This window comes from Zootoca vivipara, chromosome 16 (assembly GCF_963506605.1).
Source record: "Zootoca vivipara chromosome 16, rZooViv1.1, whole genome shotgun sequence".
NCBI classification, from domain to species: Eukaryota; Metazoa; Chordata; class Lepidosauria; order Squamata; family Lacertidae; genus Zootoca; species Zootoca vivipara.
In genome coordinates, this window is record NC_083291.1 from 24287046 (window position 1) to 24313671 (window position 26626).

General features: G+C 44.2%; 1 protein-coding gene across 1 annotated transcript in view; it reads right to left on the bottom strand.

Moving 5' to 3' along the window:
* The window catches only part of LOC118075432 (cysteine-rich protein 1-like), a 29470-nt gene extending 16728 nt beyond the window's left edge, over positions 1-12742 (bottom strand). Inside the window, exon 1 of the mRNA XM_035097399.2 lies at positions 12444-12742. Within this exon, the coding sequence (XP_034953290.1) occupies positions 12444-12486 (43 nt within the window). The 5' untranslated portion in view covers positions 12487-12742. The remainder of the gene's footprint in view (positions 1-12443) is intronic.
* Positions 12743-26626: the final 13884 nt, after the last annotated feature.

Below are 26626 nucleotides of genomic sequence, written 5' to 3' on the forward strand. Positions count from 1 at the left end.
GAGCCTCAGCCAGCATGGCCTATGGTCAGGAACAATGGCAGTTGTAATCCAACCAGGGCCTTCTCAGTAGTGGCGCCCGCCCTGTGGAACACCCTCCCATCAGATGTTGAGGAAATAAACAGCTATTTGACTTTCAGAAGACACCTGAAGGCAGCCCTGTATAGGGAAGTTTTTAATGTTTGATGTCTTATTCTGTTTTTGTTGGAAGCCACCCAGAGTGGCTGTGGCAGCCCAGTCAGATGGGTGGCATATTGATATTATTATTATTATTATTATTATTATTATTATTATTATTCACAGGTTCTCCATCACAGCATAAGTCCATAACAAGCAATAAATCTTTACTAATAGAGACGTTCCATCCTGACCCCTTCTGCTCAAATGCTATCACTCTCAAAAAAAAAGTGGAAGGAGATTTGTACTAACATAAACTCATTTAATTTCCTCTGACACAATATTTAAAAATTCATGTATGTAGCTGCAGGATGTGATGCTGCTGCAACAGAAATGTAGGTTAGATGTGGGGGTTGCAAAGGTTCACAATGAAAATCCCCACCTCTTTAAGCCAGGCAGGATCAAGTCTGAACTTCTGCTCCTAGAGCACCCACACACCAACTCTCCTTTCAACTTTCATAGGTCTGTACCCCAAGGCAGAGGAAACCAGTGCAAGCTCACGTTTTGCTTTTTGCTTGCTTGTAGTTATGAGCCAGGACGCGGGTAGCGCTGTGGGTTAAACCACAGAACCTACGGCTTCCCAATCAGAAGGTCGGTGGTTCGAATCCCTGCAATGGGGTGAGCTCCCATTGCTCGGTCCCAGCTCCTGCCAACCTAGCATTTCGAAAGCACGTCAAAGTGCAAGTAGATAAATAGGTACCGCTACAGCGGGAAGGTAAACGACGTTTCTGCGTGCTGCTCTAGTTCGCCAGAAGCGGCTTTGTCATGCTGGCCACATGACCTGGAAGCTGTACACCGGCTCCCTCGGCCAATAAAGTGAGATGAGTGCTGCAACCCCAAAGTCGATCACGACTAGAGCTAATGGTCAGGGGTCCCTTTACCTTTACCTTTTTAGTTATGAGCCAAACTAAGCACACTGCTTACATACAAAGGAACTTCATATCGTAAACAGAAAGATCAGTGCTATTTCAGGTTTAGGAAGGGAATTGAAGGTAGGCAGGTTTAAAAGGAAAACATGGTTATTCATTTAACCTTGCTATACATTCAACAGGCAGACATTCAGGCTAAAACCTTAACTTACCTGGGAGTCTGTGTGAGAGCAGACCAGATCATGGCAGGGAAGGGACTAAAAGACCATTTTGTACTAAAAGCATAGCTGCCAAGTTTTCCCTTTTCTCACGAGGAAGCCTATTCAGCATAAGGGAAAATCCCTGTAAAAAAGGGATAACTTGGCAGCTATGACTAAAAGCAGTTAAGGAGTGGAGATAGAAATGTAATAAATAAATACCGGCTAAGTAAAGGAATAGGGATGCTGGTGGCACTGTGGGTTAAACCACAGAGCCTAGGGCTTGCTGATCAGAAGATTGGCGGTTTGAATCCCCATGACGGGGTGAGCTCCCATTGTTTGGTCCCTGCTCCTTCCAAGCTAGCAGTTCGAAAGCACGTCAAAGTGCAAGTAGATAATTAGGTACCGCTCTGGGGGGAGGGAAGGTAAATGGCGTTTCCGTGTGCTGCTCTAGTTCGCCAGAAGCGGCTTAGTCATGCTGGCTACATGACCCGGAAGCTGTATGCCGGCTCCCTTGGCCAATAAAGCGAGGTGAGTGCCACAACCCCAGAGTCATCCATGACTGGACCTAATGGTCAGGGGTCCTTTAAGTAAAGGAATATGGGAAAACTTCTAAATAATCAAATATTCATTGTGGTAGGACCTACACTTTGGAATTCCATTCCCATTGATATGCTATATTGTTTTCAGCACCAGCTAAAACGTATTTTGTTTAAGCAGGCCTAGCCATACATGTAAATTTGACGTGTTTTAATATGTAATTCCATTATATAATGCATGTTTTTAAAACTGCTGTTTTCATTTAGAAATTTTTTTAAGGTGAGCTTGTTTTTAGCATCTGATTCCATTAGTAATGTTAATGTATATTTTATGGTTCATGTAAATCGCTTAGAAATTTTGATGATTAACCCATAGATAAAACTTTTTAAGTGAATAAAATAGCTAAAGATAAAATGCTGGTAATACTTGAGGTTCACCAGTGTAAAGGGGGAAAACAGATGTACAATGTACTTGTGGGCTTTGTCTGCCTCAGTTATCAATGGGTTCTGCACATACTCTGGACCATAGCCAATATATTAAAATATATATTGAAAACCTGCTGCAAAATATAGGCAAGCACTTATCCAAAATTACTTTTCATTTAACAGTTGAAAACTGAAAAAAAGAGAAAGGTAAAAGAAGCTCTATCGGTTCCCAATCCAGATTATTTTTATCTTTCATCTCATTCCTTCCCTTGGTATGTACCTTCTGTGATTAATAATGGAGCCATCTGATCCTGGAAAATAAATCTGTCAGCGGTTTTGTCCCATCACCTTCCAACAGGATGTGCTGGGACTTATTAAATGCACAACACATCAGTCACACTCTAAAAACACCACACTCCCCTTCGTTAAGCTCAATTGCCGGGGATGCTACTGAAGGCCTCCACACTCAGCACAGTACGTCCTCGCCGCCTTAGGGAAAAGGCTGTTCTGGAACAAACTGACTGTTTCGCTGCCCTTGCTGAGGTGAAGCATTAGTAAGCAGGTGAGCACATCCCTCAACAGAAGCCCATTCTCATCCAGAGTCTGTAGAGGGCTCCACTTCCTATCAAATACAAATCCGACGCCAAAAACAGGGCAGCGTCTCTATTCAGCTGTGCCCACAAACTCCACTGTCTGCCTCGCTTCTCCTAAACCACCCTCAGGTCCAGTTCAAGGACATTTTGCAGCCGGGTGCGGGGGGGACGACAAACGGAACCCCCCTCCTCTCCTTGCCAACAAGTCAAGTTGCCATAGTACCCAAGGCCAGCCAAGTTGTTCACCCGAGGCAGAAAATCCCCCAACTGCCTCTCTTCCCAAGAGTACGAATACAAGGAGAATAAATGACATAGGTAACAAATTGCTGCCATTTAGTCAGCCACCTGAGCATGCTCACTTCACTCGGGCAAATGGTGGGGCCATGCCTTCTCCCAGCAAAAAAAAGTAGGACGTTGGCCTGGGATCCTAACTGAATTTTCCAATTTGCTTCTAACCACAGGTGCTGGGTTGCCCCCAAGACAGGGGCAGGAAGGCACACGTTGCGTGTGTGTCACATCGCATGATGTCACACATATCTTCCAATGTCCTGCAGGCTCGACTGGCATGGCCTAGCAGAAAACTGTACTGGCCTGGCCTGCGCGGTGTCGAGAGATGCTGTGTGGGCCAGTGTAACCTCATGGCCAGTGTCCTTGCAGCCTCTCCCAACCCCTCGCAGGCCAGGCCAGGCCAGCCTTCTGTCGATGCCATGTCACATTTTGCTTGGCGGTTTGGCCTCTTCCGCTCTCTCACTAATTCTTAGCAAGGGGATCAGCCGCCTGAATCTTGAGGGGGGCTGATGACACCTCTGCCCCCTAGAGTTGGTGCACCTGCTTCTGACCTGTTGAAGAGAAGAAGAAGAAGTGTAGCATTGCAATTGAAGCCATTTTTGAAGCAGAGTACTGTATGTTGTTTGGGGCACAGAATCGGGACTCAGTTTCCCTTTCTGTATCACTGATTGGTGGGATTCCACATTGTTTTGCCCAGCATATGTGTGCAGTCACAGGGTTCACAGTTATCTGGACTGGGGTTGATACGGCATGACTTAGAGGCACAGCACATCAAATTGGTCCTTCTTCACATGCTCCTAAAATGATGACATCTGTATTCATTGACTTCTATTCAACACCAGAATTTACAAATCTGCTCAGGATCTAAGAATTGTGCCTGCTAGCAGTAACTCCCTAAGGTAGTAGAGGATCAAATTAGATTGTATGGCTGGATCTCTCAACACCTTTTTCTTTTGCCAGAAAAATCTGCGTGGAACTGCTCATTAAAGCAATGCACCATGTTTTATTGCCCCCGGCAACAACTGCAACGTGGGATCTGAGAAGTGCACCTCAAAATCCCTTCTGACATTGCAAGGGACCCTGGGGTGCAGTGTGGATCGCTTGCTGTTTCATCCTCCTGCTGCATTGAAAGGTATTGCCACTGAAAGCGCAGTGTATGGGTTACACAGTCAGTTTGGCCCCATAGCTGATTTCAATGTTAGCAGGTCAGATTTCCTGGGTAAATGTGCATAGGATTGCTCTGTAAGTAATCTTGCCAGTGTTCTCCACCCCTAGGGTATAATATAGGGTGACTTACTTCGGGGGTCACTACCATGGCACGCAGAAGAATAAGACCTGCAGGCACTGAGGTGGTAAACGCCAAGCAGATTATGCAGCTGAAATGACAGAGCACTCAAAAGGCCCACTCCCTTACACTCTAATTTGGAAGGATGTTTAGGGAATGAGAATTGGCAGGGACGACTGCCCCATTGGCGTCACTCCTGCTTGCTTGTTTGTATCCTGCCAGCCATGTGGAGCTGGCACTTGCTTCATGCTGTAAAGGGACTTCCCTCACCCGCTATGTCTGGATGGGGCAGAAAAAAGCAAAAAGGAGCACCCCATTACCGGTAATTCAACTGGTTGCACCTTGCCGACAAAGGTCCGTATAGTTAAAGCTATGGTTTTCCCAGTGGTGATGTATGGAAGTGAGAGCTGGACCATAAAGAAGGCTGATCGCCGAAGAATTGATGCTTTTGAATTATGGTGCTGGAGGAGACTCTTGAGAGTCCCATGGACTGCAAGAAGATCAAACCTATCCATTCTGAAGGAAATCAGCCCTGAGTGCTCCCTGGAAGGACAGATCCTGAAGCTGAGGCTCCAATACTTTGGCCACCTCATGAGAAGAGAAGAATCACTGGAAAAGACCCTGATGTTGGGAAAGATTGAGGGCACAAGGAGAAGGGGACGACAGAGGACAAGATGGTTGGACAGTGTTCTCGAAGCTACGAACATGAGTTTGACCAAACTGCGGGAGGCAGTGCAAGACAGGAGTGCCTGGCGTGCTATGGTCCATGGGGTCACGAAGAGTCGGACACGACTAAACGACTAAACAACAACAACAACAAGCCATGTGGAGCTGAAGGCGGGTCCTTATTTTGCCCATGGAGCGGCTTTTCTGAAGGTGAGTCGCTTTCTCTACATGTGTGCGATTGGCAAAGAGGCAGATATGTGTGTGGAGTGGGGGGGCAGAGGTGTGAATATGTGATCTATGTGTATGTTTGGTCTGTGTGAGAGGGAGAGGTGTATGTTGTGGGGCTGGATACTGCATGGGTGGTTGTGTGGTCTGCAAAAGAGAGAAAGAGATGCACTTCAGCAGAGAGGGAGAGATGTGCATGTGGTTTGTGTGTGAAAAGGAGGGGGGAGGTTTGTGTGATCTTTGTGGTTTCTGTGTGTGAGAGAGATACACTTGGGTAGAGGGGGGGCAGATAAACGTATGGGTGTATATGTGCGAAGTGTGTATGAGTGAATGTGAAAGAAATGTATGTGTGCCTGATCTGTTTGTGTAAGAGAGAGAAAGCGGCGTTGCTGCCATGTATTTTCCCCTAGTACCGGGGAAATATCCTTGTCATTATTAGACAACAACAGCATCATTCTATGTGGGCAGCAGGGAATCAATATTGTGAGATCTTCACAATCGGGACAGGTGACTTCCCAAGGCAAAGCAACAACAGCAGCAGTACTTTCTCTAATGTTGTTATGCCATGCCTCCATGGCAGCCAGAACCCACACAATACTTTCTCCAAATCTGAAATGTGCCCTCTGGCCCCAAAAGTGTGGTAACTCTTGGTCCACCTTATAAAGATTATTGAGAGATAATTTGCACAAAGTGCTGTGACCACTTCAGATGAACCAAGTAAATGTTTGTCATCATGATCACAGAAACACCTAAAATATGGATAATTGTATAAATTTATTGTTCAACAAAAGAAGACAACGTGTAAAGCAAGTATATAATGTCTCCCTTTTCACCCCACCAAAGTACCATCATTGCCTGTCCTCATAACCATTCAGGCAAAAGATTTGCTCGTGTTCTCAATTTTGAATCATGTTAATTTTGAATCAGCTGCTTGTATCTTTAAATTTAAAATCTGGAAGTGGTCCTTGCAGTATATGTTAAGGCATGCTTTGCTGAAATTTTCAGTGATGTAATATATGCCATTGCTTTGTTTTTCATTCACTGATCACTATTTTTAATATTGCAAGTTGGAGTGCCCTGTAAGAAAATAAAGCACCCAAGAACATACATAGAAAAGGCAAATAATAGAAGAAACCAATTTGATTGTTACAAATGGGGTGAGAGAGAGAGAGAGAACAGAGTATCCCAAGTGCATCTATACCTGGGTTTAAATTGCTAATATCAATGGTCAGTTTAGTTCCTTTGTGCTTCTCTTGTCATCCTAAATATTCTCCTGTCACATTCCTCCTTGCAAAGTCAAAATACTGGCAAGCAAACAAGCTTTGTAAGGTCATGTTGTGCCCATAAGCATTCATTAATGGAAGGGATTTCACAGCCAGGACTCAGACACACAGTCATTTCTGACAGCATTTAGAGTACCATTAGCATGCCGCCAGTATTAATTACTCCTAATAGGAGTATTTACTTGACCAAACACCGCAGTAGTAGTAATAACTACTGTGGTAGTGGGGAACCTATGGCGATATGGAAATACTACCAGCGGTAACCATTTCCATAACCATCGAGACTTAATTACACCCATGATTTAGCAGGAGTGTAATTAATATGGGTGAAATTTGCAAATGAGTTAATTCTATCAGATATTATTCATGCCACCTGTAACGTTTTCAGGGTTTACTTTTGCAGCTCTGTGAGTTTGGCCTCATGACTCAGGTTGTAATCAAGGATGGAGAACTTTTGGCCCTCCAGATGATGTTGAACTCTTACTCCCATCAGCTCCAACCAGAGTTGCCATTGCTGAGAGATGATAGGAGTTGTAGTCCAACAGCATATGGAGGCTTACAGGTGTGGTGTATCAACAGTGCTATTTTTCTAGAAAAAATAGGTGCCGGAACTCACCATGAACACCTCCCTTGTTCTCTTATCATGGTAATGGTGCCCACCTGAGAGGTGCCGGAATTGAGTTCCGGAGAGTTCCAGCTGAAGAAAAGCCCTGTGTCTCAGCCATATGAGGAACTGCTGAGTCTCCTCTCAGGAAGTGTGCTGTTTAGTTTCAGTCTGGCATTAAAAGCAGCAAGGTTCCCCATCCCTCTTCTACAACAATTAATGGACACTGGGAATAATGGAAACAGGAAGAAGAGTGGATCACAATCTCTGAGGGCTCACCTATATTTCCACTTGCCCCATGCCTAGAAAGCATGGGTCTGAGCGGTTTTTTGCTTGTCCTGTGCCTTCTAGAGACAGGTCCGAGCCGTTTTGCCTTTGCCTTTTCCCTCAGAAAACCAGCTCTTTGGCACTAAATCGGAACAAACGGCAATGCACAGAAAACCTGAACGGTGTTCGTTCTGATTCAGTGCTAAACCACAGTTTTTCCCAGGGGAAAGCAGCGGGGGAAATGGAAGAGCAGGTGAGCCCTAAAGTGGCCATCACAGTATCCACCTTTCTATCTATTCAGCTACATTCTGTGTTTACAGCATGTGTGATTCTGAAGGCTGTGTTCAACCACAGAGAGACAGTGTGTGTGATTCTACTAAATCAACCCGACACAGCAGTTACCCGTGAGAATTCCAGTTTGTGAAATAATTGCGCTAATATTTATTTTATCACTTTTGGGGAGAGTTTAGAGAGAGAGGGGAGGAGAGAGAGAGAGAAATTGTAAGTCTTGAGAAGCCAAGAGCTGGCTCCAGAAAGCCAATTGGCCAGTTTGTTTTTACTGGAAATCTACAACCTGGAAAGTTTCTGAAGTAGAATGAGAGCACACAAAAGCTAGCTACAAAAAGCATCCTGCCAAATGCCTTGTGACAGTGCCAGCCTTGAGTCAGCCATTTCCTCAGTCTGGCAAAAACAAGAGCATTGAAACAGTGCTCTCTTAAGTGCTCAAAGCACCACACATACCTTATCTCAATGATCTTTACAAGAACCCTGAAGGGTTAGCTCTGTGGCCCCCATATGACAAATGCAAATTGGGAAGAAAGGGTGGGGGAGATGTTGGATGAGATTCATGAAGTTTGAACCAGGCACTTCCTAGGTGCTCATTCTTACAAACCAAGAGTGTGCAATCATTACAAAGTTTACTTGAGTAATATAATGCCCAAGAAGGTGAGCTGTTGATCCAGGAAGATTCCTCTACAAAACTTGGCTCTGCCATGAACTTATTCATTGTCCACATAGACTCTTCCCCATCTTCAATATGGAGATTATAATATTGACCTACCTTACAGGGTTTTTGGAAGGACCACTGAGCTACCAATTTGAAACACTCTGAGCACACTCAAAAGCACCATACGAAGGGATGGTGATGACAGAAGAAGAACTTTGAACACCACAGGAGTTCAGAATAAAATAAATGCCTTTCAGACCAGAGAGGGAGTAAGACATTTCAAAGGATGGAGAATGGGAGGACACGTAACCAATCCCATTCTCAGGCATCCCTAAATCGATGGTCAGACCTATCCCAAGGAGGATGCAGCTGGTAGGGAGGAAGTCCAGAAAGGAGCACTCGGGGGGGGGGGCTGATAGAGAGTCCTGGGGGGCCACATTTGGCTCTGAGGGTCTGCATACCTCCTGTAGTGAAAGGAGCAACCACACACTGGTCAAAAGGTCTTTTGCTGCACAGCTATTGAGCTCCCAGGAACATCCATTGGCAACTCACTTGGTGAACTGGGGGCAGTGGCTGCAGGTATCTCACAGAAAATCCACCGTACATCATGTTGCACTCATTTTAGAGCTCTCCTTTTGCTTGTGCTCTGTGGTTTGTAAATGTTTGCCTCTCATTTCAATGCTGCTGCTTGACATCTTCAATGCTTCCTGTTTGTGACCTACTCTTCCTGTTTCTGCTACACTTGCTACCTTCTGACTGTTGTGGCTTCCAGAATGCCAAGCCTTGCATTACTTCCATGCCATCAACACCTTGTCTGGTTTTCCCTCTGAGCAAAACAGGTTAGTCCCGGGGCTCCCAAACTGTGGCCTGTGGACAACGCTTCATTCCGGTGGTCCACGGCATGTTCTCATTAACATTCATATAGTTTTTTTTATTGCTCCTTTTATTTCTGATATTGTATTACAATGCTAATTCTGTGGAATTCAAACTGTAATGCAATAAATTGCAATATAAGAAATGAAAGAAGCAATTAAAAATCACACATCATCTAGCACATATCACAATTTGCTATGACAGGGAGAAAAATCATTAAGCAGTCCACCAAGATCCTCAGCAATTTTCAAGTGGTCTGTGGTGGTGAGGGGGTGCGACTTGGGAGCCACTGGGCTAGTATACAGAGGCCAGGAGTGTGTTTTGAGAAGGAGCTGAGATGTTCTGGGTTCAAATGTATCTTCATCAATGAACACACTAGATGGTTTTAGGCAACCGATACAGCTTCCAGCTTCTCCCCTCCATCTTTAAGACACAGGTCATAATACCAGCCTAGCTTACGCAGTTGCAATAATGATTGAGACAGCTGTGGAGACCTTTGGGTGGTTGGGAAGATTGCAATACTAATATCAAGTATTATTAAATAATGGTAGGGGTGGGAGTTGACCATGGGGTACTTGTAAAAAAGAAGATTAAAAATTAATAGACTGAAGAACAGAACAAAATAATCTTCTAGGACTGATAGTGTAAGGTGACTGAGGGAGCTTCTTCTTTGTCTGGGGATTTGTATCCCTTGTCCAAGCCCGACCCTAGTCCATAACCTCTCCAAATTCAGGAGTAGCTCTGAATTGCACTAGAACTGGAGGCTAGGCCAGATTCCTGGGATTTAGTAGAGGCAACCCAATTTCTGGGGCAGCCATTTCTGAGAGGCCTTCCCTGAGAAGCCCTCCTAGCATGTTTTGGGGGCTGTGGTACTTCATGGGTTGTAGGCTAGAAGCAGTTTGTCTCCAGGGTCTGCCAAAGCAAGCACTTCAAAGATTTGCTACCACCCGAATCCAATAATTAATTCCCAGCAAAAGTTTGGCTTCACTATCTGTGCTGTTGCTGAGAATAGCCATAAAATGGGGAGAAGCAACATTTCCACTGAGGGCCCCTCCAGACAGGTGTTTTAATGCAGGTATGTTATTTAATTTGCTGTTGAAACCGCAATAGCGCATTAGTTGTGTGTTCATTCTTCTTTAGTTTGTTCTGGGATCCTTCCACTGCGCTACCACATTGTTGCTGTCTAGAGGGGCTACAGCATAACCAAAGCAGGGCAAAAACTAAACTGGAACAGTTATGTTCTTAAAAGTTGTGGGGTTTCAGGAGGAAGTTGTAGGATATGCACTGCTTGGAAATGAAGCATTGTGACCACTCCACAACTTTTGCAGGCCCAAGCAGAATTGAAAGTAGGATTGTGTGTGACCACTCTGACAGCATCTTGAGCACAAATGATCATAAATGTGCAAATAAAATTGATTTCTGTAGGCACCCTGCACGTGACCCACAGATTTGCTTTTCTGCTTGCTCCATGTCCTCTTCCCATCCTATACGGTAGGTTGAAGCAACTACAGAATTTTGCAGAGTAAGAGAATGTGACTCAGCCAATTTTGCTATTTTAGCTATTGGAGGCTTCCGGACTTTGCCTGGACGGAATTACAGAAGGAGACCACGTTACAAGTTCTTTATCTTGCTCATGACTTCAAACCATATGCAGCTTTCTTCTGATATACAGTGGTACCTCTACTTACGAATAACTCTACTTACAAATGTTTCTACTTACGAATGGAGCTCCGTCCGCCATCTTGGATGCGGTTTAGATAGGATTTTTTCTACTTATAAATTTTTAGATAGGGTTGCTTCTACTTACGAATTTTTTCTCCCAATGCATTCCTATGGGATTCGACTTACAATTTTTTTTGACTTACAAATGTGTGTTCGGAACGCATTAAATTCGTAAGTAGAGGTACCACTGTATTTCACGAGAAAGGTAATATCCTTCTGAAATGGGCGTATTGTGCAACTATTCATTATTATTTTCTTGGCATGGATGGAATAGTTCTGCATAGCACCCAAATTGGCTTCAGCATGGGAATTGCAATTTTTGCAGAAACGAATAGTTCTCAGTACCTTTGTGGGGTGGAGTTGAAGGAAGACTTACATTGGCACAACAGAAGCCATACAGAGCACTTCAAATTTAGGATCAGATGTACACTCTTTATGGAAAAAACAAAAGTGGAACAATTAGGCAGTTCTGTTGAAAATGTCCAGAGCTCAAACAATGAGCCAGCCGTGTAGGGTTTGTTCTTCTGTTCAGAACCCCCCCACACACACACACACACTTCTTTTGTACGCTGTGTTAAACTTCAAGGACCGGAAAGAGAATTGGCAAAAAGGCTGTGGCCACATAGCTGGCAGAGAGCCCAGAAGCAAAAGGACAAGGTTTTCCTAATGTGAAAGAAGACATCCCAAATTTCTCCATATCCAACTCTTTCATGACAGAGAATTTGCACCAAAGTTATCAAAGGAGTTTTGAAAGCTGCCTTATACTAAGTCAGACCTTATACTAAGTCAGACCAAGTCATCTACCTCAGTTTTGCCTACACCAGTGTTTTCCAAACTTGGGTTTCCAGCTGGTTTTGGACTACAATTCCCATCATCCCTAATCATTGGTTCTGCTAGCTAGGGATGATGGGTGTTGTAGTCCAAAAACAGCTGGAGACCTAAGTTTGGGAAACATTGGTCTCTACACTAACTGGCAGTGGCTCTCCAGAATGTCAAGCAATCCTCCCTGGAGATTCTGGGGATTGAACCTGGGACATTCTGCATGTAAAACAGATGCTCTGCCACTGAGCTATAGACCCTTTGTAGATCCTCCTCTTTCTTTTCTTTTCTTTTCTTTTCTTTTCTTTTCTTTTCTTTTCTTTTCTTTTCTTTTCTGATGGGGTAACCTCCTAGAGCAGCAGATCTGGAAGCAAGTTAATATGAAGCCTAATCTCAACACTTACCCATACAAAGACACTCCCCCCCCCAGTCATCAGTCTTTCAACCATGAGCATTTCAGACTTACCATCCTCACCAGAGCCTCAAAGTACTGCTCTTAATTTCTAGCCTTATGAACTCACGAGAGAGCTGCAGTTTAAATACAGTGAGGAGCATAGCTGTCAACTTTTCCCTTTTCTCGCGAGGAATCCTATTCGGAATAAGGGAATTTCCCTTTTAAAAAAAGGAAAAGTTGACAGCTATGGTAAGGAGAGAGAAATAAACTTACCAAAGTAGACTGGTTTTCCACACACGGGGCAATATGAAATCATCGTTCGTCTTCCTTCAGGCTCCTCTCGACGCTCATCAGCACCGTTTGAATCAACAGGAGTCTGTTCACTTGGGCTGGCAGGAAAACCATGGCTGGGCCACGGTGGTGAGCAATGTGCTCTGCACTTTCAGTCAGGATGTTGTGGTTATAAGTAAATGAGTGATCAACTTGTTGTGTTAGTGACAGGGCTGAGGAGAGGGAACCAAGCAAGTAACTTCTCATTTAAACAAAGGTATTGCTACAGCTTCATATTCTTGTCTTCTTTATGAAGCCCTTAGAAGTTTGGTTTACAGTTAAGCAGTATGATCTTATGGTTCCTACCCCACTTTCCCAACCCAACCATGTTAAGGATAGTAAGTTAATTCACTGATATTGTAAATGCTTGCATGCATTACTATGTGTTTAAATTTGATTGGTTGGTAACTGAATTCTAGAGAGTTCTCTAGTACAGTAGTTCTCATGTGATTGGCTTATGTTGGTTACATGGGCAGTATCTAGTGAAGGAGAGACTCCACTTTATGTGAAGCAAGACAACTGTGTTTTAGAATCCAATGTGAACACTGCTAAGTTGAATAGAGTGTTGGGAGTGCTTCTTCTCTGCTTGAAAGAGCAAAGCTGCAGGAGAAGTGAAGAGTGGAAATCTCTCATAGGAGCTGCAAGGCATGGCCTAACTGAGATATAGAAGGCTGAGTGGTGAGCTCAGGAAAGGAAGGAAAATACAGTTGTTTGGAAGTTAGAAGAAGAGACTGTAAACCCATGCTTGGAGAAGCATGTGACTATAAATATTATGTTTTAATTCATCTATAACTACAATGGAACCTCGGTTCTCGAACTTCTTGCTGCCAAATGTTTTGGAAGCTGAATGCCGAAAACCTGGAAGTGAGTGCTTCCATTTTCGAATGCACCTCGGAAATCGAATGGCTTCTGAGGTGCGTTTCTCAATTTTCTCCATTCACTTTTCTCCTCAGTTTTTGAACGTTTCGGAAATTGAACGGACTTCTGGAACGGGTTGTGTTTGAAAACTGAGGTTCCACTGTATAAGCTTTTGAATGTTCAAGTCTGGGCACTGGTTTAATTTCCAAAAAAGGGTGTCAGTCATATTTATGATTTGAGCTTCTTAGCTGCGATGCACTACTCTTACTTCAACAAGCCAGTCCCCTACATCCTCTTGCCTCCTGTTTCAGAGAAACCAGCAACACTTGCTACCACAAACAACAGCATTGCTACCTCTCATCTGATAGGAACAGGTGGCTCTGATTTATCATTTACTTCCACTGTGCACCCCTGTCTGTCCTCAGGCAGGGGAGAGGAGACTAGATGGGCAAAGGCAAATCTTTAAAAAGCCTTCTCTTGACCTACGATACTTGCGAAATTACAGGCCAGTCTCAACTGGACAATTTTTGGCTAAGGTGATTGCAAAAGCTGTGCCTCCAGGCACATTTGGATGATCTTGACTATCTCAACCCGTTTCATTCAGACTTTCCTCCAGGATATGGCACTGGGACTACTATGCTTGCGTTGGATTACCTAAACTGACAAGTGGATGAGGGGAGCATGGTCCTGTTAGTTCCCCTGGAGGCTTTTGATACCATCCAGATAAGAGGACAGAGGTGCTGTTGGTCAATAAAAAGGTTGGCTCAGGGTCCGGGATACAACCTCTTCTGGAAGGAATTGCACTCCCATTAAAAGACCAGGTCCCTGGATTCTCAGGTGGTTGCAGTGACAAGAAGTGTGTTTGGTGCAATTGCTTTTAGTGTGCCACTTGTGCCCTTTCCTGAGCCAGTCTGATTTTGCAACAGTGATCCATGCTTTAAGTCACATCACAGTTTCGATTACTGTGATGTGCTCTTCCTGGGGCTATCCTTGAAGAACATTCAGAAGATTCAGCTAGTGCACATAAACTAGATTGCTAATCAGTGCACAGCATTATTACAATATTCAAAGATCTGTACTTCCCTTGGAAGAGGCATTGACTGTTAAACCATTCTGCGAATTGTAGTTCTCCACAGGGAATATGGTCACCTAACAGCGCTTAACACCATGCAGTTGCCAGCGTTCTTTTGGGGGTGCCATGACTGTTTAAAGTGGTATAATTTAAATGTCTAGCACAGAAAGGGCCTAACTCAGGGGTGGCTAACCTGTGGCCCTCTAGATGCTGTTGAACTACATCTCTAATCAACCTTGACTCTGCTGGCTGGGGCTGATCAAAGTTGGAGTCCAGCATTTAGAAAGCCATAGGTTTTCCCACCCCTCTTCATACATTCCTTCCCATTTATTATTATTATTATTATTATTATTATTATTATTATTATTATTAATTCAGAAAACATTTATTCAAAAGTTACAATACAATACATTTTCAATCAATATATCCCTTCCACAGACACCTCAGTGATGATGGTGGCATTAAAATATACTGTTCTTCTTCAATAAAAGAGAAAAAGGGAGACCAGATCGTGTCAAAGGTATCATTTTTTGGGAAATTTCTTTGATTAGTCACCAATGGTACGTGAGGCGTTCTGATGCTATTAAACCCAAGCCTCTATTGGTGTTTTAGAAGTTTCCTTTCATTGTTGGGCAATAACTAGTCTAGCTGCTGTGAACAGGAAGGAAATTAATTCTTTAGATTTAAGGGTAGAATGTGGGGTTAAATCTAATGATAATAAGGCAAGTGCCAAATTAGGAGGGATAGATTGTTTAGTGATTTTGGAGGTTAGGTTAAAAACTTTTCCCCCAAAGGCATGTACACTCCCATCAAACATGAAAACAGGAACTTCATTCGACCACAGCCTTTCCAACATAATGGTGAGCTTAAAGGATTTATATCTGCAAGGGGGTCCGATGCCGCCGAAAGATATTTTTAAGGGGAATTTCCTGGAGGTGAGCCGAAATTGTTTTCAAAGGTGGATTTTGCCATATTGATTCCCATGCGTTTTCGCTTATTGAAATTCCTATATCCATCTCCCATCCCAGAGAGGAGGGTTTCATAACACAACAGAATCAACGCCCAGCTGGTTAACAATAGTATAATCCTCCCCGCTGTGTAACAGGACTTTACAGATAACCAGCTTTCCGAGTGTTGTTTACGTGTGTGCTCCGCTTGATAGATGGTGGAGTGTATTCCCCCTACGTTGGAAGATTGGGCTGAGCAAAGGGTAAAACTGACAAATGGGGAGTTGGTGGGAGGCAGCAGGAGGCCGAGACAATAGTGAAACTGAGTCCATCAGTGTCTGTTTGCGATTTGCATATGCTGCAGCAGTGAAAGGAACGTAGCAGCTGGTGACAAAGCTAATGAGCCATAGTTATATAATGAAAATTAGTTTGCTCTCTCAGAGAGTATAGCTGAAGTCAGGCTAAACCTGCAACGTCTTAGAGGTGTGTGTGTTTTCTCCAATACATGGCAATGCAGCTATTTCCCCCTGGTATCAAGGCTGCAAATGAGATGAGGCATCAGAGTTATCTATACTGGATCACCTTTTTTCCTTTTAAATAGCTGTCATAGGTGCAAGGAGATGGGATCAGGACTATGGCATTGAGGGAGAGGGGAATCGTGTTTTCCTTCTGGACTATGTAAATATCCTATGTGCAAGCATGCATGCGTACACACACTTGCCACATTCGGGAAAATATACAGCGCCTGTACGTCTTAACAGGAAAAATGGCAGCTTGTGAGGGGAATGAGATTATAGCTGTGTACACACTGGTGGCTTGAAACACAGCAAAGCCATTCCCTCCTGCTGTGTTTCAAGTTGCATTTTTACAATCGTTGTACACACCAGAGGGGCTTGCATACCCTCCAACATTTTTCTGGTGAAGACAGAGGTGTCCTATTCAATACTGCTGCTACTGCTGCTGCTGCTGCTGCTGCTACTAATATTATTATTTATACCTCGCCCATCTGACTGGGTTGCCCCAGCCACTCTGGGCAGCTTCCATAATCAAAATCAAAACATAATAAAACATTAAACATGAAAAAACTTCCCTGTACAGGACTGATTTCCGATGTCTTCTAAAGGTTGTATAGTTACTTTTCTCCTTGGTTTGGGGGTCACATAACTCCACACCATCCAACATTTCTCCCATGAAAATAGGGACATCCTAAGGGAAAGGGGGAAATTCCAGGATCAAAACAGAAACAGGGATGGCTTCTGTAAATACAGGACTGTCCCTGGAAAATGGGGGCACTTAGAGGGTCTGGGTTTGGCATGTCTTCACCTAGGGCTTGCCGATCAGAAGGTCGGCGGTTTGAATCCCTGTGACGGGGTGAGCTCCTGTTGCTCGGTCCCAGCTCCTGCCAACCTAGCAGTTCGAAAGCACGTCAAAGTGCAAGTAGATAAATAGGTACCGTGACAGCGGGAAGGTAAACGACGTTTCCGTGTGCTGCTCTGGTTCGCCAGAAGCAGCTTTGTCATGCTGGCCACATGACCTGGAAGCTGTACACCGGCTCCCTCGGCCAATAACGCGAGATGAGCGCCGCAACCCCAGAGTCGGTCATGACTGGACCTAATGGTCAGGGGTCCCTTTACCTTTACCACCTGATGAGCAATACCTGATTTGTCTGCTATCCCCTTCAGCCCTCCAGTCCACAGTTAAGCTGTTAACTGTGAATGTGCTGTCATCTGCACATGTGCAATGACTGTTTCAAAGGTGCACACCTCTGCTTAGCTGGGGCTTACATTTTTGCACTGGAGGAAAGATGGTTTGAGGGGGGCAGAGCCAGTCTGCTGATGAGGCAAGGTGAAGCACCCACCTCAGGTAGAGGAAGTGCAAGAGGTGGTGCCCCCACTGCTTCCACCACTGCCGGAATGTGCCCCCTTCTCTTGCTGGTGAGAGGGAGGGGGTCCTGTGCACCGTGCTGCTTAAAAATGAATATGGTAATGAAAACATTAATATTAATACAAAATGCATTCTCTTAAGGGAAATGGCTTGCCAAAATGTGTACACTATTCATACTGCATGCAGAATGTGTTTATTCCATGAAATTGACCCTAAAATTCAGGTGAATTTTTATGAGCGTATTTTAAAATTGCTGCAAAAATCTGGAAAACTGAATTTAATGAGAAGCCGAGAGAACTGACATTGACAGATCCTTCCAGCCCTAGTTGTAATATATATATGTGGTATTTTACAAAGCTCTGGTGGCTTTATTGCCAATAGGCGGAACATCATGATCCAGATCTCCTCCACCCCCAGCTCTTAAACTAACCAGGAAAATTAATTGGATAGATATTCCCCCTCCCCCTAAAAAAAAGTCTTATTGATTCTTTCTCGTATATTTCTCTTCCCTGTCTTAACAGCATACACATGCATTTGCCTGCTTCTGGTCTATGTTTTGGTCTCCTTTTGGTCTATGTTTTAAAGAAATGAGTTCTTCCCTGTCCGTCCGTCCGTCCCCAAAAAATCCATTATTTTATTGCAAGGGTAGATGATCAAGTTCCTTCCAGGCTCCAGCAGCCCTAGTCAGCATGGCCAGGGATGATGAGAGTTGTAGTCCAGCAATATCTAGAAGGCCATGGGATCCCTAGATCTTTTAAGGTCCTCAATGGCACCCTCAGCTCAGACCATATGAATCCAATGTGACACTGTTTGTTCATTAAAAGGGCCTTTCACACATTACACAAAGGCAAACTTTGATTTCCTCTCAAAGGGAAAGTTAGGCAGGGAGCTGTGACCATCATGATACCTTGCAAACATGTTTTTGTTCATAGAATCATAGAGTTGGAAGAGACCACAAGGGCCATCCAGTCCAACCCCCTGCCAAGCAGGAAACACCATCAAAGCATTCCTGACAGATGGCTGTCAAGCCTCCGCTTAAAGACCTCCAAAGAAGGAGACTCCACCACACTCCTTGGCAGCGAATTCCACTGTCGAACAGCTCCTACTGTCTGGAAGTTCTTCCTAATGTTTAGGTGGAATCTTCTTTCTTGTAGTTTGGATCCATTGCTCCGCGTCCGCTTCTCTGGAGCAGCAGAAAACAACCTTTCACCCTCTTCTATATGACATCCTTTTATATATTTGAACATGGCTATCATATCACCCCTTAACCTTCTCTTCTCCAGGCTAAACATACCCAGCTCCCTAAGCCGTTCCTCATAAGGCATTGTTTCCAGGCCTTTGACCATTTTGGTTGCCCTCTTCTGCACACGTTCCAGCTTTTCCCTCTTGAACTGTGGTGCCCAGAACTGGACACAGTACTCCAGGTGAGGTCTGACCAGAGCAGAATACAGTGGTACTATTACTTCCCCTGATCTAGATGCTATACTCCTATTGATGCAGCCCAGAATTGCATTGGCTTTTTTAGCTGCTGCATCACACTGTTCGTTCAGGCTTGCTATAATTTAAGACATATCTCAGGTGTGCAACTAAATAATAATAATTACTTAGTGTCCCTGATATTTCTGTGGACAAAGCACATCCTCTGCCCTTGCTTGTCTTCTGCTTCAGATATGCCAGGCTATGTGAATGGGCAGGATTGGCCCAGTCCAGCCCGTCTCTTGCTCACCAGAGCGGGCAGAAGCCCCTACCTCTAACGCACGTCCGGCTTTGAGCACAGAGACACTGACTCAGACCCTCTGAGGGCTACAGATCAAAGGGGAAGGTGACATTTGAGCAGGTAAATATTTTGCCAGAGAGAAACATTGAATATACATGGGCTGCCCCTAGCTCCTACCCTCCTGGGATGCTGGCTTGATTGATGTATGCAGCTAAGCAGAAAAGGCTAATAGCCTATTGCTTCAGAATTTACGGTTGCCTAGAAACCTTCCCTTTGTTGTTTCTCCTTCCTGGCAGTGCTTAGCTCTAGGACTCTTGAGCAGCTTACCTGATACATGGCTCAGGCAAGAGCCTGCCAGCCTCTTAAGTGGCCCTCTTTATTTCCACAGCCCACCATTTCTGTAGCTCTAGTCTCCCGAGCTGGTGCATGGTTACCGTGGGAAGAGAATGCTAAGTAGATCCTTCCTCCTCCAAGAAGCAAACAGCACCAATGTATCTAGAGCTGACCAAAATTTGCCCTCCGAAATATCTTTCCTCAGTTTTGGGTGGCTAATATTCTCTTGGATACATGCAGAATTTTTTCTATTTTCCACGAGTCGGGCCCAAGACTGAGCATGAGAGGGATGCCGTTCCCAGGAAGCTCCCTCTGGAGACAGGGATGGAGGAGAAATCTGGTTTGCTTTGCATTTTAATGCATTTTACCTCATTTGCACTTCCTGGAACAGTACACCAACCGAAATGCAACTCTGAAATGCGTACTTCTCTGAATTTTGCCATGTTGTTCCCCAATAATAAGAAAAAGCAAGTCAATGCATAGGTTAGGGGGCAGTCTGCATCAAAATGCATATATTAGGGGGAAATGCATATATTAGGGGAGTCATTTTGGACTCACAGCTGTCCATGGAGGCACATGTTAATTCTGTGTCCAGGGCGGCTGTCTACCAGCTCCATCTGGTACGCAGGCTGAGACCCTACCTGTCTGTGGACTGTCTCGCCAGAGTGGTGCATGCTCTAGTTATCTCTCGCTTGGACTACTGCAATGCGCTCTACGTGGGGCTACCTTTGAAGGTGACCCGGAAACTGCAATTCAGAATGCGGCAGCTAGACTGGTGACTGTGAGTGGCCACTGGGACCACATAACACCGGTCCTACGAGACCTACATTGGCTCCCAGTACGTTTCCGAGCACAATTCAAAGTGTTGGTGCTGACCTTTAAAGCCCTAAACGGCCTCGGTCCTATATACCTGAAGGAGGGTCTCCACCCCCATTGTTCAGCCCGGACACTGAGATCCAGCGCCGAGGGCCTTCTGGTGGTTCCCTCATTGCGAGAAGTGAGGTTACAGGGAACCAGGCAGAGGGCCTTCTCGGTAGTGGCACCCGCCCTGTGGAACGCCCTCCCATCGGAGGTCAAGGAGATAAACAACTACCTGACATTTAGAAAACACCTAAAGGCAGCCCTGTTTAGGGAAGTTTTTAATCTGTGATATTTTAATGTATTTTGGTATTTGTTGGAAGCCACCCAGAGTGGCGGGGGAAACCCAGCCAGATGGGCAGGGTATAAATCATAGCTGCCAAGTTATCCCTTTTTTAAGGGATTTTCCATTATGCTGAATAGGCTTCCTCGCGAGAAAAAGGAAAACTTGGCAGCTATGGTATAAATAAATAAATAAATAAATAATAACAACAGCTTGCAAAATATGTGTATGGAAAGAAACATGCACCAAAAATCCGATGGATTTTCATGAGGAACTTTTTCCTCAAAAATTGGCAAAGTGCTACAGAAATGAGGCAAACTGAAGGTAAGACTGGAACTACGACAAACTGGGAGAAAGTGAAATTGACAGATTCATCCATTCCCAGGGGTAGGTGATTTTCACCAGCTCCTTCTTCCCCCTGCAGCCCACTGTGTCTCATGAAAAGTTCCCCTGGAGAGCTTGGGGCATGCCAAGCAATGTAGGATGTGGCATGTGGAGCTGAAGGAGTATTGGCAGAAAGTGCCTCTCTATTTCTGCCAGAGGAAGCCTCCACTTGGATTAGAGTCCATTCCATGAACAGAAAGAGCCCTTCCATTTGTTGAAGGGCACATCGAGATCTAATTGCATTTGAGAGTGGTACTTGGTTGTGATTGAATCAGATTGTTGACATGCAATGATGTTTGGAGTGAGACAATACTTCTCAAAGCCACTAAGACTGGATATCCATTAAAACAATGAATGTCACATTTTGGCATCACAATTTTGCATTCAAAATACAAATTCAAGTTAGGAATTCAGAATTTTCAGAATCAAAACCTGAGTGGTGTAGTTTTGAATTTTGAATAGTTTTGAATATTTGTTTCAGCTTAAATATATCTCATGTTGCCGATACAGTGCATCAGTGTCAAAAGAGGAAAATGCCATGCAGATTCCACTGGGCTTGGACTTGTAGCTCTAGCGTGCTCATTTAACAGTGTCCCCAGTAAAGGCATGGCCCATTCCCATCTTTGCCCATGTCCTTGACTAATATGTAATAAAAATATACCTCTGCACACGTCCAGACTGCCTTTCCATTACTATAGAGCAGCCACAGCCGACCCAGCCCACAGATTCACAAACTTAGAATCAAATGTAAACTAAAGCATTCCATATTAATTTTAGATGAGAGGTTTTCTGCTGCATGTTACGCTCGCTTCCTTTTCTACAATAACTCACTACATTATTCAATTGAGCTCAATGCTGAGGCCTCCCAGGAGACAGCAAAATCTTTATTGACTTTGGGAGGCTTGCCAGTTACTTCAAAGGCAGGGTGTGGATCTTTATTTTGCCATATTCTCAGGGGTCCTCTGGTTTTGCATGCTAACAATACAGAGACAATGTCTGTATATCCATCTTCCCTGGATCCACACCGTGCAAACTGTCTTGCTCCTTCCTTGCCTTGGTGAATTTCTAATTCATTCCAAAGCTGGGGGTGGGGAATTCGCCGGTCCTGAATGGGGTAACTGTGCCCCTAAAACAGTGTTTCTCAACCTTTTTTGGGCCAAGGCACACTTGTTCCATGAAAAAAATCACGAGGCACACCACCATTAAAAAAGTTAAAAAATTTAACTCTGTGCCGCCCTATATTGACTATATGACTGTAAGAAACACTTGCCAATTGCTGTGTTGGTTGCAATCTCCTGTAATAAGGCTTCACAAGCCGCTGATTTCTCTGCCAGCACAATCCTTTGCTCAGCAAGTTTCAGCTTGAGCTCATCCAGCCAGCTTCTTTAAGTTTGTCTAAAACCACCCTCCCGTGGTGGTGGCTGTTGAGAGCTGCGCTCGCTCCGTGTCGTGACCCGGCCGGCTTCCTTTCCGGCGGGTCAGTGTTGTATATTGGCGGCCGCCAGGCACGTGACAATGCAAATTGCCCTTCTCGTCGCCGCACGTCGCGGCACACCAGCCAGCGTCTCGCGGCACACTAGTGTGCCGCGGAACAGCGGTTGAGAAACGCTGCCCTAAAAGATCAGGTGTGCAGCCTGGGGGTCTTTTTGGACTCACAGCTGTCCATGGATGGACTGGTCAGCTCTGTGTCCAGGCTGGCTGGTGTGTTGGCTGAGACCCTGCCTTCCTGCGCTCTGTCTCACCAGAGTGGTACATGCTCTGATTGTCTCTTGCTTGGACTACTGCAATGTGCTCTACAATGTGCTCTAGCTCTGAAGGTGACTCAGAAATTACAATTAATCCAGAATGCAGTAGCTAGATTGGTGACTGGGAGCTGCCACCGGGACCATATAACACCAGTCCTGAAAGATCTACATTGGCTCCCTGTGCATTTCTGAGCACAATTCAAAGTGTTGGTGCTGACCTTTAAAGCTCCAAACGGACTCAGCACTGTATACCCAATGGAGTGTCTTCATCTGCATCGTTCAGGCCAAACAATGAGGTCCAGCTCCGAGGGCCTTCTGGCAGTTCACTCACTGCCAGAAGTAAAGTTACAGGGAACCAGGCAGAGGACCTTCTCAGCTGGGGCACCCACCCTGTGGAATGCCCTCCCGTCAGATGTCAAAGAGATAAACGATCATATGACTTTTTGCAGACATCTGAAGGCAGCCCTGTTTCGGGAAGATTTTAATGTTTGATGTTTGAGTGTACAGTGGTACCTCTACTTACGAATTTAATGCGTTCCGAACGCACATTCGTAAGTCGGGAAAAATTGTAAGTAGAATCCCATAGGAATGCATTGGGAGAAAAAAATCCGTAAGTCGAAGCAACCCTATCTAAAAATTCGTAAGTAGAAAAATCCTATCTAAACCGCATCCAAGATAGCAGATGGAGCTCCATTCGTAAGTAGAAACATTTGTAAGTAGAGTTATTCGTAAGTAGAGGTACCACTGTATTCCTTTATATTCTGTCGGAAGCTACCCAGATTGGTGGGGCATCCCAGTCAGATGGGTGAGGTACAAGAATATTATTATTATTATTATTATTATTATTATTATTATTATTATTATTATAGTTCCCACACCCAATATGAGCACTGTGTCACGCACACATGAAAGAAAATACTACATTACGCTTTGCAAGTCATTGCTTCAGAATGTTGTGATTAGGACAGTGGGGTTTCCTGGCTGTCAAATGGAATCAGCCATGACTAGGAATGGAACAGAAATTCAATTCAGTATGCATTTAAGACTGAATCAATCCAAATTGCAGTTTTCAAAACAATATGCGAACTGGAACACAGCTATTCTCTGAAATTTGTACTTTATCCAAATTTTGTGATGCACCAACCAACGTTTACCAAAAATGCATATATTAGGGGAAATTGCTTGCAAAAAAATGTGTACATTAGTCAAAACTGCATATAAAAATGTGTTTATCAGGATAAATTCACACTAAGATGCTGATAAAGTTTCATGAGGATTTTTTTTAAGGTTGCGGACTGCTGTGAAATGTGGAGGACTAAATTTAAGACTGGAAAAGTAAGAAACTGAGAGAAGTGAAATTGACAGATCCTTCAATTTCTAGTCACAAGAGGTACAAGTAGTGTCTTCGCATTTAGAGGCAATGCCTAAGAATGAGACTTGAGGATGTGCAAAACCTTCATTATCATTTCAGAAATTGGCCCTTCACTATAAATAAATGGCATCATCACAAGGTTGGAACATTTATCAGCCCAAAGGGGTGTGGCTTTTATAGTGCATCCTACTCTTGAAATGTTTCGTACCCGAACTGACAAGTGTCTTTCTCATATGGTTCTGAACAGGATTTTTGAGAGGGTTCTTTTTAACCTTCCCTGTTTAATACAATAATGGACTTAATTACACCGCTTTCTTCCTGTCTTCCTTCAGAGCCATAATTGTGCAAAAAACTTTATTATTTATTTATTTAGGACACTTGTCTCTATTAGAAATCATGAGTTGTCACTGCATCTACAGTGTATCTTGGATCAGCCAGTTGACTTTGGTCTGCCACTATCTTTTACTCCACTTAATTTTTTTTAAATCTTGCTTTGTAGCCATCTCATCTGAGGCTTTTGCCTGGCCTTGTTAGAATACTGGTCTATATAGACCTGCCATGACAATTCTCATGATCACCCTGGAATCTTTTCTCTGCCTCTTCCATATTATAATTGTGTGGCTGTAATAATAATAATAATAATAATAATAATAATAATAATAATAATAATAATAATATGCCTATCTGGCTGGGTTTCCCCAGGCACTCTGGGCAGCTTACAATTTATATTGAAACATATTCAAACATCAAACATTAAAAGCTTCCCAATACAGGGCTGCCTCTTCGGTCTGTGCCAACCCCATAAGGACTAATATCCCACCAAGGTAATACACAAAAATGTCCCAATGTGACTGTGGTACATGATGGTGCTAATGCTCAGTTGCTGCTGTCCAGCGATGGACTTTGAGGAACACAGGAGACTTTGATCTTCTGGTTTACCTTCCATTATTTTGGATACTTGTTAGACAATGTTCAGGACTATTGAAGGTGAAGAATCAGACCAAAGCAGTGTGACTTGACATTAAAGTTCAGGTGAAATGCATCTGGAGAACTCTGCCAAAACTGCATTGTTGGGACTCAAGCAATGTACACATTAGCAGCTTGAAGTGCAGAGAGGTCTCCCCCACCCATTGCACTTTATAAAATCATAGAATTGTAGAGTTGGAAGCAGAGGCACCATCTTCTGAAGAACATTGAGGGGGCCTGATGTGACATCCTGAAGTCGTACACATAAACTATTTTGGACCTTAAGCTGCCCCTGTGTGGTGGCTGGAACTGGGGGTAACTTCCACTATGTGGGTATCTCACCTGAGATTCCCAATGATTTACACCAGTTTAATTTAGGACCTATAATTGGTTGCCTGAGTCAGCTTCCTCGCTCTGCCGGGTGACAGGGCCGGCCCTTGCCAGAGAACAGATGTCACTAATGAAGATTCATGGCTGGGATTCCACCACCCCCACTTCCTGAATGTTTGTATGTATGCGATGTTGTACCTTGCTATGTTGCCCTGAAGGCTCAGGAAGAAATCTTGCTTGTCTGGCATGCATTAAGCAAACAGCAGCGAGCGTTTGCAAGCAGAGAGGGAGGGGACTGAATTGTGCCTTTTGTTTATTTTAAGGATGTATAGTTTTCAGCTAATGCCACCATAAATAGAAGTAACAGCACAACACAATTTGCCAGGTTCTGTGAAAACGGTTCCCTCGCAGCATGTAGTCAGCAAAATATGCTTGTTAGCAGAGAGAAGGTTGGATGTGTCAAACCTGTGTACCTTTAGGGAGGTTCTTTGCTTTTTCTGTTTCTTAGGGGCTGAGTAGCCATAGGCTCTGTCTCCTATGTTACCAGGAAAGGGGGGGTGTTGAATTTTGTGAAGGTTGACTATAAATGAACTCTTTTCTCAAACCATTTAAATTAAGTAACAAGCATTGAAGTACATACCTCTCTTTCCATGATTTATTTAGTTGCTCTGAATCTACACTGGCAAGCATTTTCTATATACTGTAATAGGTTACTTAAAACTGTGGGACTTGTTTCGTGTTAATTTTCACAGGTACAACCATCTAGGGCATTGTTTCTCAAATCTGGGTCTCCAGCTGTTATTGGACTACAACTCCCATCATCCCTGACCACTAGTCCTGCTGGCTAGGGGTGATGGGAGTTGTAGTTCAGCCACAGCTGGAGACCCAAGTCTGAGAAACACTGGTCTAAAGGGTTGTTCACTTAACATGTTTCTCTGGCATCAGGGCAGAGGTGGTACTAGACCCTCAATTACCTAGGAAGGAACATAGGAAACTTCCTGATCCCAAGTCATACCATTGGTCCCCATTGGGGATGTCTACACCCACCAAGTGGGTCAGGATCCAGGAGTGGGCCATAGCATGATCCAAGGTGGGTCACTACAGGAACACTGCCGCCATGCAAATATATGGTAACAGGTTATGAAATGGGTCCCCAAATGCGTGTTTGGGTTAAAAGGGGTTCCTGGGTCTGAATAGGTTGGAGATACCTGGTCTACACCATAGAGAGGGTGTGACAGGGGAGGACTGTATCCTGGCGAGGGCCACGATTTGCCCCCAGGCCTGAAGTTCCCCATTCCTGCACTTTAAAACAAGGCTCTTGCCGGCTATGTTATTTTGCCCTTGCTTTTTCTTATTCACTTTCTCTGTGTTCATGAT